This window comes from Lepidochelys kempii, chromosome 12, assembly GCF_965140285.1.
Source record: "Lepidochelys kempii isolate rLepKem1 chromosome 12, rLepKem1.hap1, whole genome shotgun sequence".
Taxonomy (NCBI): domain Eukaryota; kingdom Metazoa; phylum Chordata; order Testudines; family Cheloniidae; genus Lepidochelys; species Lepidochelys kempii.
The window spans coordinates 21,419,409-21,444,700 of record NC_136391.1 but is presented as its reverse complement, the minus strand read 5'-3'; the positions used below and the strand labels follow the sequence as shown (position 1 = coordinate 21,444,700).

At 37.5% G+C, this 25,292-nt stretch overlaps 1 protein-coding gene across 5 annotated transcripts in view; it reads right to left on the bottom strand.

Annotated features, from left to right (window-relative positions):
• The window catches only part of URI1 (URI1 prefoldin like chaperone), a 61,777-nt gene that overhangs the window by 20,559 nt on the left and 15,926 nt on the right, over positions 1-25,292 (bottom strand). For 3 of the 5 annotated variants that reach the window (XM_073307798.2, XM_073307796.2, XM_073307800.2), the window contains exons 2-4: positions 24,361-24,395; positions 17,615-17,693; positions 14,771-14,906 (exon numbers count right to left, since the gene is read on the bottom strand). In XM_073307798.2, the coding sequence (XP_073163899.1) occupies positions 14,771-14,906; positions 17,615-17,693; positions 24,361-24,395 (250 nt within the window). The remainder of the gene's footprint in view (positions 1-14,770; positions 14,907-17,614; positions 17,694-24,360; positions 24,396-25,292) is intronic. The other 2 variants (XM_073307799.1, XM_073307797.2) reach the window with 2 other exon arrangements.

Here is a 25,292-nt window from a genome sequence, read left to right as displayed (position 1 = left end):
AATTTGTTAGTCTCGAAGGTGCCACAAGTACTCCTGGTTTTTTTTTGCTGATATTCAAAGACCTCCATGAGATTGCCCATATCTACCTAAGAGATAATCTTTCCTTCTGTGACCATGACCTCATACAGCAACTACATTCTACTGAAGTAATGGGGGAGGCTTTTCAACATGGAAGACATAACTTTCATGACACCATGGAACTCTTCCCTCATCAATCTACCCAAAACCTTTATCCATCTATTCAAAATATATCAGTTAAAATAATCTCTTTTTCACTATGTCATCCCCGTCTTCCAGTCCTTCAGTGTCTCACTGTGATTTCCACATAAAATTCAGATTCTTCTTCTTCTCTTTTTGGGTGTTTTAACTGGATCCACCCAGATCTTATCCCTCTACATCAGTGATACTCAGACCTCCGTGGTTCAGGAGCCAAATTAGCCATCAACATTACCCAAAAGAGCCATGGTAGTGTGAATTAATTGTTTAATTTAGTATAGTACTATATATTCATATTTCAACAGTGACAGGGGAAATATTTAGTTTATATATTACATAATATATATATTATTCTTATAGCAAAATGACTGACCAAATATTATTATTTTATTAACTATAATTGGTAAATAAAATAGTAAAAGCATCCTGACGGGTTAATAACTTAGATAGGTTAATAATTAAATCACACAGTGTTTTAATATAGTATGCTGCAAATAGCCGCAGGAGACACATTAAAGAGACACTTGCAACTTGCGAGCCTCAGACTGAGTATCACTGCTCTACATTTTCTGCTCCTTACCTCACTCCCCCACCTTCCATTCTGCTAACTCTTCTAGCTTTGTTTCTTCCTTTGTCTCCTCCTCAAACTCTTGCCCTTGGGTCTCTTTTCATGCTGCTCTAACACCTAAAATGATAAATCCATCTATCCTTTGGTGTGATAAGCACATTCACTTCTCTTCCTCAAATTCATACTCAAAATCTACTTCTTTTGCCTTCCTTTCCACTGGTGACTTCTACGCCTACGATTTTTACACTTCCTTTCTTGCTCGGCTTCAATCTCTATTTCAAAATATCAGAAAAAATAAAAAAATTTCACAGTATCTTCACTCACATTTTATTCATTTAATCTCTTCTCATTCCTCTCTTTGTATTTTCCTTTGTTGGCTATCTTTAGTATTCTATTGTACATTTCTCTAGTTCAGAGACCGATCCTGCAAGGAGTTATAATTGTGCATATAGTTTCTCTCATACTGATTCTTGATGAAGGCATGCAACTGTAACTTCTTAAGGAGTGGAGTCATTATTATGGCAATTCTTTGGAGTAAGGGACATGCCTCTCAATCACTACAGCACCATGCAAAATTATGATGCTGTATAAATTCATATTAATAATCATACAATGTTTACAAAATGAACCAGTCATAACTTACAGAGACAAAGAGTTGGATCATAGAATCATAGAATCATAGAATATCAGGGTTGGAAGGGACCCCAGAAGGTCATCTAGTCCAACCCCCTGCTCAAAGCAGGACCAATTCCCAGTTAAATCATCCCAGCCAGGGCTTTGTCAAGCCTGACCTTAAAAACCTCTAAGGAAGGAGATTCTACCACCTCCCTAGGTAACGCATTCCAGTGTTTCACCACCCTCTTAGTGAAAAAGTTTTTCCTAATATCCAATCTAAACCTCCCCCACTGCAACTTGAGACCATTACTCCTCGTTCTGTCATCTGCTACCATTGAGAACAGTCTAGAGCCATCCTCTTTGGAACCCCCTTTCAGGTAGTTGAAAGCAGCTATCAAATCCCCCCTCATTCTTCTCTTCTGCAGGCTAAACAATCCCAGCTCCCTCAGCCTCTCCTCATAACTCATGTGTTCCAGTCCCCTAATCATTTTTGTTGCCCTTCGCTGGACTCTCTCCAATTTATCCACATCCTTCTTGAAGTGTGGGGCCCAAAACTGGACACAGTACTCCAGATGAGGCCTCACCAATGTCGAATAGAGGGGAACGATCACGTCCCTCGATCTGCTCGCTATGCCCCTACTTATACATCCCAAAATGCCATTGGCCTTCTTGGCAACAAGGGCACACTGCTGACTCATATCCAGCTTCTCGTCCACTGTCACCCCTAGGTCCTTTTCCGCAGAACTGCTGCCTAGCCATTCGGTCCCTAGTCTGTAGCTGTGCATTGGGTTCTTCCGTCCTAAGTGCAGGACCCTGCACTTATCCTTATTGAACCTCATCAGATTCCTTTTGGCCCAATCTTCCAATTGGTCTAGGTCCTTCTGTATCCTATCCCTCCCCTCCAGCGTATCTACCACTCCTCCCAGTTTAGTATCATCCGCAAATTTGCTGAGAGTGCAATCCACACCATCCTCCAGATCATTTATGAAGATATTGAATAAAACCGGCCCCAGGACCGACCCTTGGGGCACTCCACTTGATACCGGCTGCCAACTAGACATGGAGCCATTGATCACTACCCGTTGAGCCCGACAATTTAACCAGCTTTCTACCCACCTTATAGTGCATTCATCCAGCCCATACTTCCTTAACTTGCTGACAAGAATACTATGGGAGACCGTGTCAAAAGCTTTGCTAAAGTCAAGAAACAATACATCCACTGCTTTCCCTTCATCCACACAACCAGTAATCTCATCATAAAAGGCGATTAGATTAGTCAGGCATGACCTTCCCTTGGTGAATCCATGCTGGCTGTTCCTGATCACTTTCCTCTCATGCAAGTGCTTCAGGATTGATTCTTTGAGGACCTGCTCCATGATTTTTCCAGGGACTGAGGTGAGGCTGACTGGCCTGTAGTTCCCAGGATCTTCCTTCTTCCTTTTTTTAAAGATTGGCACTACATTAGCCTTTTTCCAGTCATCCGGGACTTCCCCGGTTCGCCACGAGTTTTCAAAGATAATGGCCAGTGGCTCTGCAATCACAGCCGCCAATTCCTTCAGCACTCTCGGATGCAACTCGTCCGGCCCCATGGACTTGTGCACGTCCAGCTTTTCTAAATAGTCCCTAACCGCCTCTATCTCCACAGAGGGCTGGCCATCTCTTCCGCATTTTGTGATGCCCAGCGCAGCAGTCTGGGAGCTGACCTTGTTAGTGAAAACAGAGGCAAAAAAAGCATTGAGTACATTAGCTTTTTCCACATCCTCTGTCACTAGGTTGCCTCCCTCATTCAGTAAGGGGCCCACACATTCCTTGGCTTTCTTCTTGTTGCCAACATACCTGAAGAAACCCTTCTTGTTACTCTTGACATCTCTGGCTAGCTGCAGCTCCAGGTGCGATTTGGCCCTCCTGATAACATTCCTACATGCCCGAGCAATATTTTTATACTCTTCCCTGGTCATATGTCCAACCTTCCACTTCTTGTAAGCTTCTTTTTTATGTTTAAGATCCGCTAGGATTTCACCATTAAGCCAAGTTGGTCGCCTGCCATATTTACTATTCTTTCGACTCATCGGGATGGTTTGTCCCTGTAACCTCAACAGGGATTCCTTGAAATACAGCCAGCTCTCCTGGACTCCTTTCCCCTTCAAGTTAGTCCCCCAGGGGATCCTGGCCATCCGTTCCCTGAGGGAGTCGAAGTCTGCTTTCCTGAAGTCCAGGGTCCGTATCCTGCTGCTTACCTTTGTTCCCTGCGTCAGGATCCTGAACTCAACCAACTCATGGTCACTGCCTCCCAGATTCCCATCCACTTTTGCTTCCCCCACTAATTCTACCCGGTTTGTGAGCAGCAGGTCAAGAAAAGCACCCCCCCTAGTTGGCTCCTCTAGCACTTGCGCCAGGAAATTGTCCCCTACGCTTTCCAAAAACTTCCTGGATTGTCTATGCACCGCTGTATTGCTCTCCCAGCAGATATCAGGAAAATTAAAGTCACCCATGAGAATCAGGGCATGCGATCTAGTAGCTTCCGTGAGCTGCCGGAAGAAAGCCTCATCCACCTCATCCCCCTGGTCCGGTGGTCTATAGCAGACTCCCACCACTACATCACTCTTGTTGCACACACTTCTAAACTTAATCCAGAGACACTCAGGTTTTTCTGCAGTTTCGTACCGGAGCTCTGAGCAGTCATACTGCTCCCTTACATACAGTGCTACTCCCCCACCTTTTCTGCCCTGCCTGTCCTTCCTGAACAGTTTATAACCATCCATGACAGTACTCCAGTCATATGAGTTATCCCACCAAGTCTCTGTTATTCCGATCACGTCATAGTTCCTTGACATCACCAGGACCTCCAGTTCTCCCTGCTTGTTTCCAAGGCTTTGTGCATTTGTATATAAGCACTTGAGATAACCTGTTGATCGCCCCTCATTGCCAGTATGAGGCAGGAGCCCTCCCCTCACAGACATTCCTGCCTGTGCTTCCTCCCGGTATCCCGCTTTCCCACTTACCTCAGGGCTTTGGTCTCCTTCCCCCGGTGAACCTAGTTTAAAGCCCTCCTCACTAGGTTAGCCAGCCTGCTGGCAAAGATGCTCTTCCCTCTCTTCGTAAGATGGAGCCCGTCTCTACCCAGCACTCCTCCTTCATGGAACACCATCCCATGGTCAAAGAAACCAAAGCCTTCTCTCCGACACCATCTGCGTAGCCATTCGTTGACTTCCACGATTCGATGCTCCCTACCTAGGCCTTTTCCTTCCACGGGGAGGATGGACGAGAACACCACTTGCGCCTCCAACTCCTTTATTCTTCTTCCTAGAGCCACATAGTTGCTTTCAAAATGTTGAGCTTTCAAAATAAAAATTACTTTGTCCCTCTCATGAGAGTTGCTAAGCATTCCAAACAAGATAAAATCTTGTTTTCCCTTGGCTTTCATGACTCTCTCCTCTTTGGCTCTCCTCCTACCTCTCCAATCACTCCTTCAGCATGCTCTTCAGAGGATCCTGCTCATCTCCCAACCAACTTTCTGTGGGGCTTCAGCAGGGCTCTCTCTCTTTGGTCCCATTCTCTTCTCCCACTATACCCAGAAACAAGGTGATCTCATATCCCAAACAAATTCAATTACCTCTATGCTGAAGAATCAGAGACCTACCTCTCTACTCCAGACCTGTCCACTTCTTTCCAAACTAAAATCTCAGCCTCTCTCTGAAATCTTCACGTGGTTGTCTAGCCGTCAGGTCAAGTTCAACATGGCTAAAACAGAGCTCATAATATTTCCCTCCAACCCCTGCCCGATACCACCTTCCTTCTCAATGATTGTGGACAACACCACCACCCTCTGCCTGTCACTCAGATCCTGGATGTCATCTTTGACTCAAATCTCTCTCTGGGTCTTCACATACAGGCTACTTCTAAATCTTGCAGATTCTTTCTGCATAACATCACTAAGACATGGGCTTTCATATCCATCCACACAGCTAACACTCTTCTCCAGGGTTTCTCATCATATCACTTTTCAATTTCTGCAACATCCTTTTACTGGTCTTGATAAATGTAATCTTGCCCTGCTTATATCCATTCAGAATACTGCTGAAGAGACTGTATTGCTAGCTCATTGCTTTGACTATATCTTCCCCCCTTCCCCCGTTTGAATCACTCCACTGGATCCCCCTTCTTTATTGCATCAAACATAATAAGCTGCTTTGCTTCACTTTCAAGGCACTTTAAGGTCTACCCCACCATACCTGTAATCTCTCATTCACTATCATAGTGTTGACATGCACTTAGAGTTGGCCTATGACAACAGTCTCCAACACTCGTGTTACATTTTCAAATAAGCCTCTTCATGATCTCTACCCTGCTGCCCCACACACTTGGGAGAAACTCCCTGTAAACATCTGCAAAGCTACATCATTATATTCCTTCAAACTCTCCTCTGCCATGATGCCTACAAAAAGCTTGACTAGGGTTATGTTGTTGGTTTGCTGACACTACTGCCTACCATACTGGCCAATACTGTCTCACCGATTTTTCATATTCTCCCATCTGTCTGAATTCAACTGTTGTCTCTTGTCTTATACTTAGACAGTAAGCCGTTTGGGTGCAGATATATTTTTGTTCTACGTTTATACAATGCCTAGTACAATGGGGTCATGTTCCTGGTCCTGGACTATGGCTTCTAGGCACTATCATAATACAAAAAATAAACAATCATAATAAATGGGTCAGCAGAGGAGAAACTGTGACCACCAACTGGGACAAATTATATAGGAGATGGGAAAACTGGGGCACAATGACTACCAACATTATTAGACTATCTAACTTCACAAAAATTCACTTATATGCCCGCTTTGCTTGAAATTTAACAACATACCGTATTAAAAAGTTCTCAGAAAATATAACTATTTACATTACACAGTTTATAAAGGGTCCACTATATTAGTCTTGCAAAAGATACTCAAGGAAAACTTTACATGTTGTTCTTTCAAAATCATATCTATAGCATCAATGTCAAACTAGGAAATATTTTTACATATATATTTCAAACATATTGGTCTTTTAAAATAAATAAAGACCGAATGGATACATATTTTAATTACCTTAGTCAAACCAATCAACTCTTTTGGTCCTCCTCTGATAACTGATCCACACTTGTTCTTTCTACAGCACACATCTGGCTGAAGTATTATTTCCAAAAAATATCCTAAGTCTAGTTGAAAGCAACTCCTTCAAGAGTTTCATGTTCCTCAATGACAGACACTGCAACAATCACCTCTCGTATCCATTATTTTAGCTCATTAGTTTATTTCTATCACACATTCTGTAGCTTTTTCAATATATAAGATACCCTCCAAAGTCCAAAACAAAGAAAGTGGGCACTAGCTTCTGCACAAAATGTTTCCATCTGTGCTTTCAGTTCCTGAAGGTAGTCCCAATATACATACGTTTCTAGTTTGAGACCAATTTTCTTCAGGCTTTTATTTTACAGTCATAGTAAATGTGATGCTCAACTGTCTCCTAAACATCACTAGTTTTCAGTCACTGTCTCCTCATCTACATATTGTTCAACATATTGATCTAGATTATCTTTTTTTCTTGAAAGCCATGTTTCAATTTTACTTTCTGTGGCCACACTAGTGTGCAACAGTTTGGTCTGTTATGTAATAATACTCAGCACTTATGTAGTGCTTTACATTTTAAAATGCTGTACAAGCATTCACTAATCTCCCAATACCCCTGTGAGCTAGATAAGTATTTCTTTTTCCTATTTTACAGATGAAGAACAGACAGCTTAAGTGATCTGCCCTAGGCCACACATAAATCAGCAGGACAGCTGGGATTATAAAGCAGTTCCTAGCTCCCCATCCTGTGGTCAGTCTACTGGACCATACTGATTCCTATTATATATAGAAGATACAGATCTTCCATTACCCAAAGGAATGGCCCTTCTTATGTTTGAGTCTGTTAGTTTCGAAGCCTCAGTCTCATGGCACAATGGTGGGTGCATGTAACCCTGGAGCAGAGCACAGGATTTTGTGCCTTAGACTTGGCCTTATACATTTTAAAAGTCTTTGTTACAGGCCAAGATGTTTTTGAATTTTTAAATCCCCCAGATATAAAAAGAAACAATCCATTTAAAGAGTTATAACTCCTTATTAAATGAGCATCAACAGAAAACATGTCCTTAAAGTGAGGCTTCATAGCCTTCTCCTCCCCCTGCTCTGTGGTTTAAGCTCCTCTGTGGTTTAAAGAAGGATTGAACTAGAAGTTGTCCAACTTTGTCACATTCAATCATTTTACGGAAGGCTGATGTGGCTTTCAGGTGAACTCTAATATTCTTTGCTTGTTTTTGTTAAACAACGCAGAAAAGGTAATTTAGCATTATAGACAAGGTGGAATTTCTAAGGCTGGTTTCTAGAATTGAGAAAAGGACAAAAAAGTTGCTACAATCAAAAAACATTATTTGTAGTTTTTTTCTGTGAATATTTACAGAAACCAATGGCTAACTGGTTCTCAGCCTTTAGCCATCATAATATCAGTTTGAAGGGACTTTTTGAGGACAAATTCCTTGGCTGCCCTAGCTTATTGTTAGGCTTGGCAGAATTTGATTCGTATTTATTTATAGTTTTGATGGATAAAATCAATGTTTGTTTTTAAGCTTTTTTTTTTCCTATTTGATTGATTTAAATTTTCATAGCTGCACAAAATTAAGGTCGGAGTCAGGCAATAATTCTTTAATAATAGTAGATGCTGAGATTCAAAAAGCTAAAGCTTTATAAGCATTACAAACACAAATTGTCAACATCACGTGAAAATATACAAAAATAAAACTCATATGTTTTCAAGCAGGATTTTTCTTATTTTATCTATCTGTAATTTTTTCATTGGTTTGTTTATAGTGAAATCAACATTTACTAATAAAAATCTAATCCTTCCAAGCCTACTATTATAGTACAAAGTGCCATTTTAAAGACACTTCCTCTGTTTAATCTTACCAACTCTGATTTAAGGGGAGAAAAACTATAATTTAGCAGAAGAATTCATTTTATCATGTTGAAATAAAGCCCTCTGAAGACAGTTTTTACGAGACACGACAACATACTAATGCCAAACCGGCGTGAATTCTCATCTGTGCATTTTGGTTTCAATGGGTTAATTAAATTGGCTGGATATAAATTGCAATTATCTCTGTTCAATGTTAACATCCTAGGAGTGTTGTCTATAAGGATTTGGAGAACCAGAAACATTATTTTGGTTACTACTGGATTCTGTCTGTTACTTTGGAATTTAAATGGCTATGGGAGATAAGAACAGTGAGAACAGGTTGATCTACTTTGAAAGGTTAAATTATGTGAAACAGGACAGAGCAGAAATGGATTGGAGCTATATCAACTGGTCTGCCTTGCTTTTTTCATGTTAATCTCTTGGTGGTCTTTGTGAACACACAAAACCCTTCTACAAATAGATTTAGGCACATTTGCTTAATGCTGAAGGAAAATTTAAGAAAGTCAGCCACGAGTCTCCTCTTGAGACATTGGTTTGGATGTGTAACCACAGTGTATAACTTCCTGTACAACTTATATTTAGTGGTTAGATCCCTTCATCATCTATAATGAATGTGACTTACTCCGTGAACAAATAATATATCATGTCATACATTTAACCAGTGCACACATATAACGTATACAATAAATACATGCTAACATTACTGAGGAACGTACACAATAAATATATGCTAATGTTACTGAGGTTGGACTTAAGGGTTTGTTTTTTTGCAAGAGTGTATTCTACTTCTTAATAGGTTGGAGATGGAAGAGGGTGCAGAGAACAGTTAATGTGATGAGTGGGTGTTAAAGCACAAAAAGGTTCCTTTAATTTGTTACTTCCTTGCTTTTAAAGATTTGTGTGGGTGGATTTGGCACTTAAGAAACTTTATCTGGTTTATAACTAAAATTAAAACTGGTATTAATTCAACAGACTATTATTGGTCACTGAGATCAAATGAGATATGTAGCTTTAAAAAACTATCTACAGAACTAGATGCTTTTCAAAACTCTCCTCTATACAACCAAACATTTTTTAGGGTTGTATTGTTTCAAGCTTCAAAGAGAACAAAGATTCCTTTTGGTATATTTGGGTTTAAACCCTTTATTTGCTTGGTAAATTTCCTCCTTATCTGAGCAATTACAATAAATCTTTAAGACTTGCCTCTTAGGCCCATCTACTTGTGTAACAGCATCCATACTTGGGAGATGCACCAATTTAACTATATTGATTTCTAAACAAATAGGGTCAAATTGGTACAAAAACTGTGTGTAGACAACTCCTTAAGACAACATCCTTACTGATATTTGGAAAGTCTGAACTTATCAAGCACTGACTGGAAAGAACTTTTCCTCCTTGATCTTTTCCTCCTTACATTGGTTAAAATGCTTAGGCCATGGTCCTATGAGAAACTAAATGCCTCCTGGGAGTTGCTGAGCAATTTTAGGCCCTTAAGAGCTCACAGAATCAGTTCCTTATATAACAAGGATAAATGAGGAAGTGATAGGGGTCATCAAATAAACAGGTGAAATATTTTTTTTAAAAAGCATCAGCTAAAAAATGTTTAATACTATGGTAACAGAATATTCTGTAATTCTGCAATACACAGGGAGATCTAAACAGACAGACAGACAGACACAGATGCACGAACCAACAGTTAAAAGTAAAACATCAATATTGTTATGCTAATAAAGAAAAACAAGGGACACTTCTTCCATAACATTATGCCTTCTCATGCTCCCTTCCCAAAAAAATGGTGGACAAGTAAACGTCAACTGTTTTGTTTTAACCAATATACTTTCACATACCCCAGTTGAAATGATAAAGGTGTTGATCCTCAAGATCCTACTTATTCTTATACAGAAAATGGAAAGCTTTTATTTTATTTATTTATAGTAGGCAATATTTTTCTCTCTTTTAACACTGATAATGAACAAATTCAGCCTTTTCTCTTATCTGCCTGGTTTTATCTTATTATAAACAATGATTTTTGAAAAACACTGTATAATTCTGCAATCTAAAACATCGGTCAATTTTGATTGACACAAATATTTGTATTAAAGGTTACATACTGCAATTTACAATTGGGTACTATCACAATACTGTATGTTAATGTAATCAGTATTTTCATTTCATGAATTCATTTGCAGCATCACACTGCAAGGGTATTCTTACATACACTGGAAGTACAATTACTAAGCAGTTCAAGAGTTCTTTAAGTAGAATTTTATTTTTTATTCTACAGATTTGAACACAATAAACCACTCCTAGGTTATTGGGTTTTTGGGGGGTTGTGGGGGTTTTTCTGGAGGGGGTGGTGCTTGTGGTTTAATTTCCTACCTTTTAAAGTATTCAGATGCTTGGAATATCAAACAAACATATTGAATTAATCCACAAATATTTACACGAAAAACTATTTAATTTCTTTCTATAGTAACTATCACAGGGACTATTGTAATGAAAATTTCCCCATTTTAAGAAATTAATGCGATTACTGATATAGGGAGGAAATTAATTTATATCATCACAAACACGTAAAGGGTATAATCCCATATTCACAAAAAGGAATCTTTATTCCCTCTTTGAATTCTGAAACAATACAGACATGCCTTGAGGAGAACAGAAATATTATGAAGTACCTTAAGCAAGATAATTGTAAGAAAAAAAATGACTATTGCATTATTGTTGTGCTAAACTGTGACATACTTAAAAAGCTAATTTCTTTTATTATAATGGAATTTGGTATATGTGTATCTTTAATCTACTTCACTTTTTTCTTCTCATTTATATACATGAGCAAGTGTGTAAGGTAGTTACCATTACCTGTATTTCTAGATTTTATACACTACTATATTTCATTACCTTTTAATTTAAAAAATAATTTTAAAATATACTTGTCTATTCTACAAACTTTACTAGATCTAGTTTTGACTTTTACAGAGTTCTGTAACTACCTGAGCATCTAGGTATGTCGTATAATTGTATAGTAAATGAAAGACTTATTGCAATCCACATAAATGCTACACAGGAAGACATGATCAATATTTTATGAAGAGAGTAACATTTGACAACAGCAATTATCTTGTGTTATACCAGTTGAAATCTGTTTCAACCAACCAGACTACTGAATAGCTCAAGGTCTAACTCAAAAGTTAAAAAACAACAGAAGTTTATGCACTGAAATTAGTATTTTTCTAAAGTGATCTCAGTTAAAACCATTTAATTTAAAACTCAATAGCAGTCATCCTTTAATCAACCATTTACATTAAATAAATTTCAACTGATAAATTATTCTGTTGTACCTGGGCATTTCAGAACTACTAGAGAGACAAAAGATGAGCCTGCAACATTTTTACCAACAATCCCTTTTAAAGAACTAGTTTAAAGGCTATTAGTAAAGAGGAAAATGAATGATTTAATATATAAGTAATTGTTATAACTTACAAACAGTAAAAAATCCTACTTTTACCCATAACATTAATGACCTTGACACTATTCTGCTGGTATAATTTGATATATCGGCATCATCTTTTTATAATGCTAATGTGAGAACATATCTCGTATTGTCAAAAATTCTATTTATCTTTTAATTTAAAAATACCTAATACTACAAAAAAATCCTAATGTTTGGAAATATGAGTATGAGACTGTCAATTACATAAAGTATACGTCCTAGAAGAAAAGAATCATCAATAGAAATCCTCACATTTTAATCACAAGAGATTTCAGCTTGAATCTCTCCTATACTGTTGTCCATTTGACCTTAATTCTTAACTCAGCAAAGCACTGAAAGCATGTGCTAGCCTTAAGCACATGCTTTGTTCAATTGGGACTTTACTGCTACTGTCCATCATTTTTGAGACAGCAAGAGTTTGATCCCTTGAAACAGCTTTTCCTCTTTTCCCATAGGGATGGACCTAGTCCTGATAAATGTGTTCAAAACAAAAAAAGGGGTATTGGAATCCAACAATGATGCACCAATATAATGATAATGCCAATATTTATCACACTGTAAATTATGAAGCCACTTTTATAACATACAAAAATCCCATTGAAATCAATGAGACCTAGCCTATTAAAACAACTGCACTGCAATATGTAAAGTATGTTTTACAAAATCTTTTATGAAGTAACACTATTTCATGTTTATAAGTGTCACCAGTGGTTAGTTCACATGTTATACCAATGGCCTGCAATTATTTTATGTATCTAAGATAGCTTTTCTACTTTTAAAAAAAGGTAAAACAGGGAAATTATTTACAATTCTATTCTTAGTTGTCTCATCTTACTAGAAAATGGTTGAAAGAATTTCATAACTCTGTGTTTCCATGTGTTTTTCATAAGTGATTATATCAACTGAAAATAATTCCTATTTTTGTATGTCATGTACGTTAATAAGGTTCTTATACAGAAACTGTACTTAGTATTTGAAATGAAAATTTTTAGTTAACATCAGTGTTTTGGAGCCTCCCACTGGCAACCATCATACGGACAAAAAGTGATATCTGAGACATTGTCAGAATGGAGGCCTTATATCTAGATATCCTTCAGTATTCTGCTTCAAAAGAACTTAAAACTTCCAAGTTCATATTCTAATGCAATTTAAAAGATCAGAAAAAAAAATCCCACGTCTACTAGTGCATATGTTCTGGCAGAGTACTTGGTGTTATCAGACATCTACTATGCAAAGGTCAAGTGAGTTTCACTGAGTTTAGTAGTGACAACACTGGTAAGATATAACAAAAAAGGAAAATGAATCTCAAATCTAGCAGAAGTCACATTAAGTAACATAGGTTACAGTGAATAAGAAGGAAGTTTTCACTGATATGTGGCAACTGTTGCTAAGTGATCCCCAGGGAACAGGATAAAGAAACAAAACAGGTGAAATACAAATTACCTTTTTTGTTAAAACTCTTCATAAAGAATTTTTTTTTAAAGAAGATAAATTTATTTTCCTATATGCATGCCTACTCTTTATAAACATAAAATAAATCATACAAAGAGGGGAGCCTCTGAGGTTTTGCACTACAGGCAGCAACATAGATAACTAACCAGGGTAAAGTGGTAATGAAAAGAAATTTAGATACAAGGCAGATTACAAAACTTTTAGAATTAAAACTGATATAAAATATAACTCAAATGCTAATCTGAAAAATATATTAGTAGCTCATAGCTAAAAAGTGCCACTTTTTTCCTTTTTTGACGTCTGAACTGATATTTCAGGCTCATATTATAACACAGCAAATTAAACTAAAGCTAAATTGTGGTGTGAAGAACACTTGCTGGTGGTCCAGAAAGTTGGCTGATCACATAGCTGGCTGTCCCCCTTTCCAAGCGCTTCTAAAGGCACATGGAGTGTGCCTTTAAAGCAAGGAGTCTGGTGACAAGTAAAACTGGCTGGAGACAATGAACTGCAAATCAGCTGCCTTTACTAGGGGCTGCTGCTACATAAAAGGAGGAAAGACACAAGAGCATACAGTGATACTTGATCTGCCTGCCCCCAGTGGAAGTGGAGTGTCCCCAGGAGAATGGAGCAAAAGGAACTGAGCAGCATGTCCAGAGAAGGAAAACAGAAGAAAACCACGTGCCAGGGAAGAAAGTGCAGAGGGAGACAACCAGCGCACATGGGAGGGATAGATTAAATGAAGAGCAAAAGTAGTGTGTGATTCACTTTTTTCAAAAAGAATAAAGCATTTAGCATATTAAAGTTAAAAGAAATAAATATTTTCTTATTACTACTATTTCATGTAAGCAATTGCTGCAATTTACAGGGAGGATATGTAAAAGCGAGCTGAAAAAGAGGTGGTCAGCATGATCACAAATGTAAAACGCGGTGTCCGAGAGACTGTCTATAGACACAGTCCTCACTATGAAAGTCTGTGAACACTTGATTTTAACAGAATTGGTTTGTTTTTACACATTTAACTTTATATCTGAACAACCTTTGATTGATCATCATCTTGTATTGGCTTACTAATGTGAACAACAACTGGATTTTGGTAAAATTATTTATTTTAGAGTGTCTAAAAGTTTTGATAAGGGCTTAAAAAAAAGAAAAAAACCACCACATTTCCCACTCTTACCTGACATCTTATGGAACTGTGCTGTGCAGATAATTACTTCCAAACCAGATTTTCATAAGTCAGTTCATCAAACCAAATACTGTAGTCTGCAAAAGCTACTTAAACTTTTTTTTAAATCATACTACCAGACCTATAAATCTTTAAAAGAAATGCAATGTCAAAGGATACTTAAAAATTGTGTCCTCCAGTTTTATATATTTTTAATATGGAGCTAATAATTTTGACTCAAATAATAATTGTTTATAAATATACATACGTTTTTTCCTGTGCTCAACCAGGCCAATGGCCTGCTTAGCTGAGCATTTGGAAAACCAGTTGTCCCCAAGCAGAACAGTGACCTCATTGGTATGGACAAGTTTTCCTGGCATGAAGGCAAGGGGACCAAAAGGTACCTGTCAAAGTCAGAAAGCAAACAGCTAAAAACCACTATTAAAAATTAAATTAGATGGTCATTAATGAGCACTTCACCGAACAAATAAACTAACATTCAACCATGGTGAGAAGGACTCAAAACTCTATAGCACTGTTATTTAATCACAAACACAGGACAAACATTCAAATTACCCGACCTGAATCCCAACCACAGTTTGAATTTAATATTGTGCCAAACAGAACAGGTTAATAATTAACCAGAAAACCCTTCTGAGGCATAAAACTTAAGTACTAACGGATGCTGACAGGAAAACAAAAAACGTTATACTATATTGCTACTTAGGTTTTTAAAATAAAAATATTATATCTCATTTATATGATTGGAAACTATTATACATAAAATAAGTGTTTTCACTTCCCAGTTAAGTACAATATTGCTCAGATTTATAACAAAAATGTTATTTAAAGGAAGTCAACTCAAATATCAGTTGTTTTATTTAGTTGTGTTACTACCACCTATTTAGAAACCCCAATTTTTCCCCAAATCAAATTTGCTTGTCTCCAGCCTAAAATTTTTGCTACCTGCCAATACTCCTGTAGAGTGGGAGTGTTTGTTTACTAATCCACACACCTCCTGTTCTCATTCACCAACATGAGGGTAACATCATCCTCATGCAATGTTCTGGAAGCCATATATGTCTTCCTCCAATAACTCATAGGAACAGGAAGCAATAAATGATTTAAAATCTGAGTATTGGCAATGGGAGTAAATAATTAGTGGTAAATACATTACTTAAGACAAATTTCTAAAAAGTGTGTATTCAGTTTTCTTGAAGTTTACAGTAGACATGACACTATGTTTATGATCCTTCCACCCACCCCACAGACCAGTTCACTTTACACATAAGCTACAGGCAGACCCCACACTACTCACTTAGGCTAGGCCCACTCAGGCCTTATAAGTGCTAGACCCTCTCCCACACTAACCCTATCCCTGATGTACTAATTGCCCACCCACCAGCCTCATCTCCCATATCTGGTTCTCATTCAGGCTTGAACTTCAAAGGGGGAAGGTCATACGTGTTAGCCATCAGCTGTGATCCAGCTGAAGAGAAGCAGAAGGAGGAACAAGTCAAGCAGCTACCACCCAGCTCAGCTTATAGTCAAGTAACTCTCCACCAGAGGAGAAAGAGTTGTCACCCTGCAACCTTGGACCAGCACTTCCTCACTTCAGACACACTTCCTGGATCATTGTCTTCCCTCACTTCTTGAGGGCAGGAGCACCACCCCTTCAGCCCTCATATCATAGTACAGGGCATTTGGACCATATATTTTCTTCCTCTCATGGCAGTTCCTCTTCTCCAGAAGGAAAAGCCAGTAGGTGGCAATGCCTGGAGCACATATTGGAGAGTGGGAGGTAGGAGGGGAGGGAGAGCCTCTTGAAGAAAGATTCTGAGGAGGATATTCCTCTTAAAGATGTACTCTCCCAGGCTGAAATTACAAAGGCCTTCAAAATGACAGCTTGCAACATTTACACACACACAAAAGCAGCGCTGTGTATAAAATTAAAAACATAGGCAGATAGCTGGCTAAAGGGACAAGGATTGTTAATATACATTTTAAATGGCAAATCCGAGTTGACACTGTCACTTTAAAACAAAAACTATAGCTCGACGAATCTGGTTTACTTTTGCAATGTTTTGAAACAAGACTATCCATTTTGCTCTCAAGTATAAGATAACAGCAAACTCTCTACACACACACACACACCTCCCCAGTAAAGTTACTGCTGCTGATTGGTGTTATCAGTTTAACACCCCTCTTTTCTTTACCCACAATACAGGCAGTATAAGCCTGTTCTACCAGTAGCTCACCAATACCATACAGTTCCCAAAACCTGTGTGAAAATGTAGTGCAGCATTCATGCTCACTTTAGCCTTTGACTTCCCGCGTTGAGAAGGACAACCTGAATGCCGGTGAGCAGCAAGTGAGATGTAACTAGAAGTGGACTGAGACTACCTGTTTGTTTCACATTCTGATATACCACCTAACCCAGCAGATGGTTACTAATTTTATTTAGTAGTTCTGAAGTGACACCTTCGAGATAAATGATTCTGTATCCCATTACCAATTCACTCAGCAATTCAGTCCCGTTCAAAGTGTATTATGAATTAGGCACAAAATAGCTTCAAACAAGAAAATAGTAACTTTGTGAAGTCAGGAACTTGAATTCTGGTTGGTGTTCAAGGCTAAAGTATGCTTGCTAGGAATGACTCAAAGCACAAGAACTCACTATGTGAACATAAAGATCGTTAAAACAAAAATTAGCACCACCTTTTTATATAAAAATCAATGTCGCAGAGTTTAATTCCGTGAATCAGAAAATATTATGGCCTCTTTGTTCTATGGCTAACAGGAAATGACTAAGTACCATATTTCAGTCATAATTACAGTTTTCGGTAGAATAGATTTGCATACCAAATATGTCATATTTTGTGTTAACATTTATGTCATCAGTTCTCAATTGTCAGTAACATTATAATTTATTATGGATTTGAAAAAAGAGGAGAGAGAGAAAAAGAAGCAAAGGTTTAACTATTAGTAATGATACATTAATTATAGTAAGTACTATATGGTAAACCTGAATAATATACCTCACTGCCAGTGCAGTAACCTCAGATACTAAAACCATGAGTCCATTATTTTGAATGAACTATACTGTACGTACCATGATATCATAAGACAGTTTATCAGGCAACGTATTGAGACGTTCTTGAAGAGCCTCATAATCATTCTCCACCTTCCTCCTGTTGACAAATTCAAGTGAGTTTAATTATTTCTAAATGTAAAATAGTTAATGGTTTTCTGCTGATGTATTTTCAGTGCTCCATGGAAAGATATGGGAGGGAGAACTGTTTTTAATTCATAAATGTATACATTTTATATCATGGAAGATTAATTTTTTTACTTTAACATTTTTAACAATTTATTTAAAAACTCTTTTGTGATGGCCCAGCTAAGGACATCATTCATTTTAGTCTGGAAGCTCATCTTTTTGAATTGCAAGCTCCTTGGGGAAAAGAATAGGGCTTTCCTCTGTATTTTGTAGCTCTCACAGCACACTGTATTGGTTCAACAATTAAACCACCATCATAATTTAGAAGACAAATTGGAATTCCAGCTTATATTTTAGAAGAGGCAGAATCTTCAGAACCTTATTTGCAATGAACAATCAGTGTGGGCTTTAAAAAGGGGGCAATACTCTAAAGTTAAATCTGATTTCTAGCTGAATTTTCTCTCCCCATGGACAGTCAAAATTCCTAAAAGATGATGATTTGACCATACGGTTATTGTAGCTTCTTGACCTATCAACGAGGAGTATAGATGTGAAACACTACTCTAGTTCTCCTGAGCAAGAAAAAATTACTAATGGTCAATTGTTGCATGTTTACATATTGCTCTACTCTTCTTTTGGGCATTTTAGAACATTCTGCATAGAAATTTTCTTTCCCATAGAATTTCCTCAGAATTTTTGTACATGACTTTTCCTATCAACTTGGATGAGGATTTTTAATACCTATTTCAACTATATAGCAACTCATGAACAAATTTGTGATCTTGGAAGTGTCTTAAATAGGACAACAAACTCCCCATCTTAAACAACAAAGATGTTTATGGGCAAGTGCAGTCAGAAAGTCAGTGCCAGAAGGGATCTCAGTAATTTACATTGCAAAAGAGAATAATTTCAAACATACTCCCCCAAAATATGTTTCCTACTCATAAGCAGCATATGCAATAGCACCTATCGAGACTGAGTTCACACAACCATGCACCAGCAGAAGAAGAGATACAGAAAACACATTCCCGTAAACTTAAAAGCTGTAAGCCAAAGTGATTCAATTACGAGTAGTCTCTTGGCCATGAGAATTCTGACCCTGCATGCTCTGGAGCTCTGACCATGTTGGTACTTTCTGCAGCAACCTGGGCAGCTGGTGGCATAGCACACTAGGGTAGCAATCAGTAGATCAGGCATGACATGGATCCATATGCAGAAGGTCCCTATAGAGGGTGTGCAAGGGCCCCAGCCGTTACTACTACCCTTACTTGTGATAATGAAATGGTCATTAGCTGCTCTGCACCAAGTTTCCAAATTGTTCAGGTTGGTTCCTTCCACGAATCTGTCAGATTTCCTGCACAAAATCAATTTACTTAGGATAGACCAGTGAGGTGAGGAAGTGGTATTTGGTCCATTTCAAGAAAGGTTGCTGAGACAAAGTTGGGAAAGGGGCCAAAGAAAATAGAAATGTCTTGGTGGATCTGGCCAAACAATCCAAACAGTGGATACTGTGAAAAAATCAGGAACTCTCTGAGCTTGGGAGAAACCGTTACCTACGGAATGTTGTCTTGTTTGCTGGCAGTAAAAATACAAACAAACAAAAAGAAAACAGCCCTCTTCTGAAAGAATATTGAAACTGGTGTGTTGGAAAAAAGACTTTTTTAAGGTAAATTATCAGCTACCACGTGCACTGCATCATCAAGTATATACATTTGAGAGTAGAGGACATTCTCTACTTCTGCCCCAATACAGCACCTCATTAATCTTTGTACAGGTTGAACCTCTCTAATCCGGCACTCCAACATCCATAGTCCAGCATAGGCACCGACTCCGTGGGTGCTCTGGGGCTGGAGCACTCACAGGGAAAAATTAGTGGGTGTGGAGCATCCACCAGCGCCAAGCTCACCTCTCTGCCCTCTCCCCCTGCACCTCTTGCGTGCTGGCAGCTTATCAACTCCTCCTCCTCCCTCCCAGCGCACCACGAACACCTGATTCGCGGCGTTCAGGCTCCGGAGGGAAAGGGAGGAACTGGGGCAAGAGGCTGGAACCCCGGGCAAGAGGCTGGAACCCCGGGCAAGAGGTCAGCAGCTGAGATCTGGGGCTGGCATTGGAGCCATCGGGTGGGGTGGGGGGGTTGACGGCCAGGACCCCTGGTGGGTACAAAGCCTGGGGATGCTGCAACACCCACCACAACCCTACTTCCCACACCTATGGAGACCTGCTGACACTCTGTGTTGACCTCCCGTGGTTCGGCAAATTCTCTGGTTCAGCACCGGTCAGGTCCCTACGGTGCCAGACTAGAGAGGTTCAACCTGTATTTAATCTTGGGATGGAAGTCAGCATCATGGATATGAACTGAAAATGTTGACCAAAAGATGCGAATTCCGGTGGTTTTCTGAGGGTGTTCAGGTAGGCATCCTGTACAGTTGTTTACTAGAAGTAGACATCTAGCTTGACCAGGTGGATGAAGAAACTGCAATATGAACACCTTAAAAAACACGAACGAACTATTACTGACCTTCTTCAATTCCCAAATAAAGTGGAATCTCTTTGATCATTTTGGGACTATGAAACAAGTTTCAATAATCCCATAATTTTTTGTCTCTTTTAGTTGCTGGAAGATTACTGTTACAGTGGTCACTAGTAGAAACATCAAACTTTACCACACACTGCAGTATTCAAGCATTCAACAAGGTATCTGCTGTACTTTGTAGTCTCAAAGTACATGTCTAAAATGCTGAACTGAGTCCTATGGACTAAGGCTCCAAAGTTATTTTTAGACACTTTTGAAAATTTTACCCTTTGTGATTAAAACACAAAATAGTTTTTGAAGACTTGGATCCTATTTCAGGTTCTGCTGCACATTTCCTGACAAACCTCAGACAAGCCCCCTTATGCTTTAGTTTCTTCACCTGTAAAATGATGATATTAGTCACCCTTCTTCACAGGGCTGTTGTAAGGTAAATTCATTAACATTTACGAAGTACAGTGAGAGTCTTAGAAGAGAAGCAATATGACGACAACTTATTGTTAATAGAAGAAGAAAAGTCTTAAGCTCTGTTCTCTGCCGCCAACGATATTCCTATTTTTATGGAAAATTAGCAATGATGCAGTCATACCACATTTTTATCTCCCAAACAAATGGGGACAATCTATTTCAGCTTGCTACTATGAGAAGAAAATCTAGTTGGAGGTGTGGGGGATGGAAGTCAAGGGAAAACAAATCAATTCGTTCTGCTAAAGAGGTTTTTTGGAACAGGAATCCTTAAGACACATGGCTGAAGATCTGGCATCTTTTTCTTCTGAGAAAAGAAAATAAGTTGTTAGCTTTTGCACAGAGTGTAAAATTTTATTGTGGTTATCTCATCTGACTTCTCTAAGGGATTTCTCCCTTAGTCTATCCTGCTCAGCTAATATGCTGACTAGAAAGCTGGAAGTGATATAAAAATAAAAGAGATTTTTCTAGCAGTTTTGGCCCCCTGAATCAGAGCCAGAAGTTTTTATTTTCCTTCTCTCTTTTTTTTTATATAACCATCTAATTAGGAATCTGGAAATGAAGGCTTGATAAAGATCTTTAACACTGCACCATTTCCAGCTTTTTGTTAAAGGGACTCTACAGTTACCAGTGGTCATCGTTGGAATTCGAAAGCTTAGTATGTTTATCTCGATGCAACCTTGTTTGTTTTGATATCTGATTAAATATTTGAAAACTTGTTCCCACAGATGATCAGCTGGGTATGTAGTGTGAGGTCAACACTTGCTGTTGAAGGACAGGCCAAAAGGATAACAATCTTGAAGACTGAGTGGCAACATGCAATAGAAGAACTTTTAAGTATTTCTGTGTGGTTTAAAAAAACATCAAGATATAGACTCTTCAAAACCCATCATCACAAATCTCACCTTGCTTATGATATGAAGACAATTCATATTCTAAAGTAAGAAAACCTTTATTAAAGATGCACAGAAGCAATAGCAGTCAAAACCCTTTTGCTATATTTGAAATACGAAGAGGGGAATCCCTAGGAAAACAAGAGTGGAAAAAATGATCATTTCAGCGCTAAACATCTCCTAAATTTGACAGCCAGGATAAGCAATTTCTCCATTTATCTGAAAAGAAGGTGGTGTCCTTTAGGATTAGGCAGTTGACCACTACTGAATAACCAGATAAGAGTGCTGCAGGAACTGCTCTGCATCAAAGGCAGAAGGATTCTACGGCACTGCACATATTCTATATTAGTGACCCTTGGAAGCTGATTTCTTGATGTGGTTGCCTACCATTATGTCGGAGAAAGTTCAGTGGAAAGAGTATTGGGGAATGACTAAAAGATGCACCTTTGTTTTTCAGTGGAACTTACTGGATCATACTCTACTCTGGAAGTCTCTGAAAATGCAGCAATGCTCTAAAAAGATATAACAGAACCAAGAAAATAAAAATAAATCCATTTATTGAATTGACCTGAAACAGTCTTATATAGGAAGTTTTCCTCTCTCCCCATCTAATGACACATGATCATGTGAACTCATGGGTTTATTGGTTGCATAGACAATTAAAAAATTAAAACCAACAACAGTGTTATACTTTCAGGCAGAATAAATATTTATTTAGCAATGATTCAACTTATGAAGTGCTTCTATAAATGGAAATGCTTTAGCTGACCCCATGCTTTACTCATTATTTTAGCAGTTATTTATGTCTCTAAATCTATACTTTTAAAATAAGTTAATTAAAAAGAAAAAAATGAATTTTAATGGAAATGTATTAAAATGGAGTATTTTAAAACTGTGCTATTATTCATCCAATTCTATTTAACATCTATCTGTGTCATTGGCTACTTAAAGATTCTCATAAAATGGTATTATTCAGCTGAAACACATAGCACGCAGCTCTTGCACAATGTGGATCCAAATGTTAATACATTTTCTTTAATTATGTACATGCTCTGTAAACTGCTTTGCTATATAAAATACATCAGCCAATTTCAAATCCTTCCTTCCTGTTCTCTATGAAAAACATCCAAAAATTAGATATTAACTAAGGGTTTGTTTTAAAACAAAACAAAACCATACCCTCCCAAAATGCAAAACACAAACAAAAACATTCCAAAAAGAAAAGGAGTACTTGCGGCACCTTAGAGACTAACCAATTTATTTGAGCATAAGCTTTTGTGAGCTGTATGCTCAAATAAATTGGTTAGTCTCTAAGGTGCCACAAGTACTCCTTTTCTTTTTGCGAATACAGACTAACACGGCTGTTACTCTGAAGAAAATTCCAGACATTCTTATAGAAGCAAAAAACAAACAAACTTGTAAACTTTTCATTTTGTAAAAGTTCAAAAAGTTAGGCTTTTGGTCAATGTTTTTTGGGAAAGAAGACTCCCAGAATGAGAACTTATATCCTGGACTAAATTGGTATGGATAAGTTATAAACTCCTGAAAAGCATATTATGGAAATGCTGACAGATTTAACTACAACAGCAACAATGGCACCACTATAATACTTTCCTTATTGAAAATTAATGCAGTCTCTGAATTTTAAACATAAGTGAAACATATTACTTTTAGATTATTTTCTGCAAGCCAATAGTCAGAATTTAATATGATGATGTGTACAGATTGCCCTGATTTTTTTTTTTAAACTTTTATCCACTGCTTGCAGCCTATGTGCATTTAAACTAAAAACATTTGATACACACTAACTATAAATTATTTGCTTGGAGATCTCTCAGGCATGAAGAAAAAGCCTCTTAAAATAAATTTAAAATATTATATGCTTGATGGTGTATAACCAAAGGTTTAATCTCACCACTAAAGGGGCAGTTGCTGTGATTTTGCAATAACCCTGCAGACAATAATCAAGACAGCTCCTGTTGTTCTCTCAGTAAAATCATGGTAAACACAGCATGGATATATTGTAATTTGATATCTGTAAGATCAAATGTTATATCTCACTGTAACTCATAAGATTTCATTCACCATTAAATGTACATTTTCCTCAAATGCCATATGAATCTGCTATTTACTAGGCATATTTTCTACTAACTATGGATTACCACATTAAAACAGCAGGAAAAAAAATAGTGCCCAGAGATAATGCTTTAAAGGGACACTTTTTTTTCTCTAAACGTTACATGTATTAATGCTTACGAAACAGTTTACTGTAAAAATACTGAAACATTATGTTTTCTCTATATATACATAAAATTACTTAAAATAAGCATGTGCGCTTTCCTGTAGTGGTTGTAGTAGTAGTAATAAATAATAATAAAAAAACAAAAAATACCCAGGAATAACTTCCAAATTGCTGACACCTTTTTATCCAGTCAGGCAGATTCAGTATTCTTTACAGAAGATTATTGGTGCAAAAAATGGCAAGGGGAAAGAGGGTATAAAAGAAGCATACACGTAAAGGTTCAAATATATTTGTGTGTTAGAGCAATGATATCACAGGAAAGAAAATATGAATTTTAAAGAGGGCACAGTGCAATAAGTCAGAGCTATCTCAAACTATACACCCTAAGTATACTAGTAAAATTTAACTAACATTGTTATAAATACTATAATTGCTTGATACTTTACTAAAACACAAGTAGGTTACTTCATCAGTATTTTAAGCATGTAATCAAACATTTTTCACTTACCAGTGCTGGATTTTTTCTTGGCAGCTAGTGACCACCTGTCATTAAAACAGATAACTGCTCATGAAAAAACAAGGCTAAGCACACAGCTGCAATGTCAATGTATCAGAAACTAGAACAGTAGCTTTACAGATTTGGTAGCTTCTCTATATACATTTTTATTTGTCAATGCAAAGGCATGTGAATGTTAGTTCTTAAGCAGCACACTTTATCACAACACTAATGCAGACTGATAACTGGAGAACAAATTACAGCTTTCCAATTCAGATTTTGGTACAATACTTGCTCCATAACTATTAGGTGACACATGATACAAGATTACGAGTATTTTGTACAATCTACAGATCTATTTTCAATGTTACATGTTTTGTAGGATAAGAAACCAATATAAATTATAACAAGATGTCAATGTAACATCCATGCCTGTTCAGTTAAAAGAAAAACCAGCCCTGAAAATGTTTTACTTTATCAGTACATCTACAAATGTTTTCACCTACAGTTTTATTCTAAAACAGTACAAATGAATTTTACAGTGTTTAAATGCAAACAGATTACCTCTATTTTTTTTTTTAAGGAAACAATTATGATCTGAATAGCCCACTTATTTCTTCAAAATATAGACTTCCCAAAGAGACTGAAAATTAACCAATTCAGAATATTTTTAAGACTGCGTACTTTAAAATATTAAGTTTGGGAGGATACCTCAGTTTAGTAATAATAGACATTATTACATATAGTACATACAGTCAAGATGTTTGTCTGCTGTACCACAACCGCATGGACATTTTGTTTAAATACATACAGAACTCTCAACAACACAAATTGAAAAGTATAACAGAGACAATTTCACTCAATTACATGAAATGCAAAGAAGCTATGAGGCAATCAAACATGTCTAGAATCTCAATATAACATTTTTTCCAGATATTTTTGCA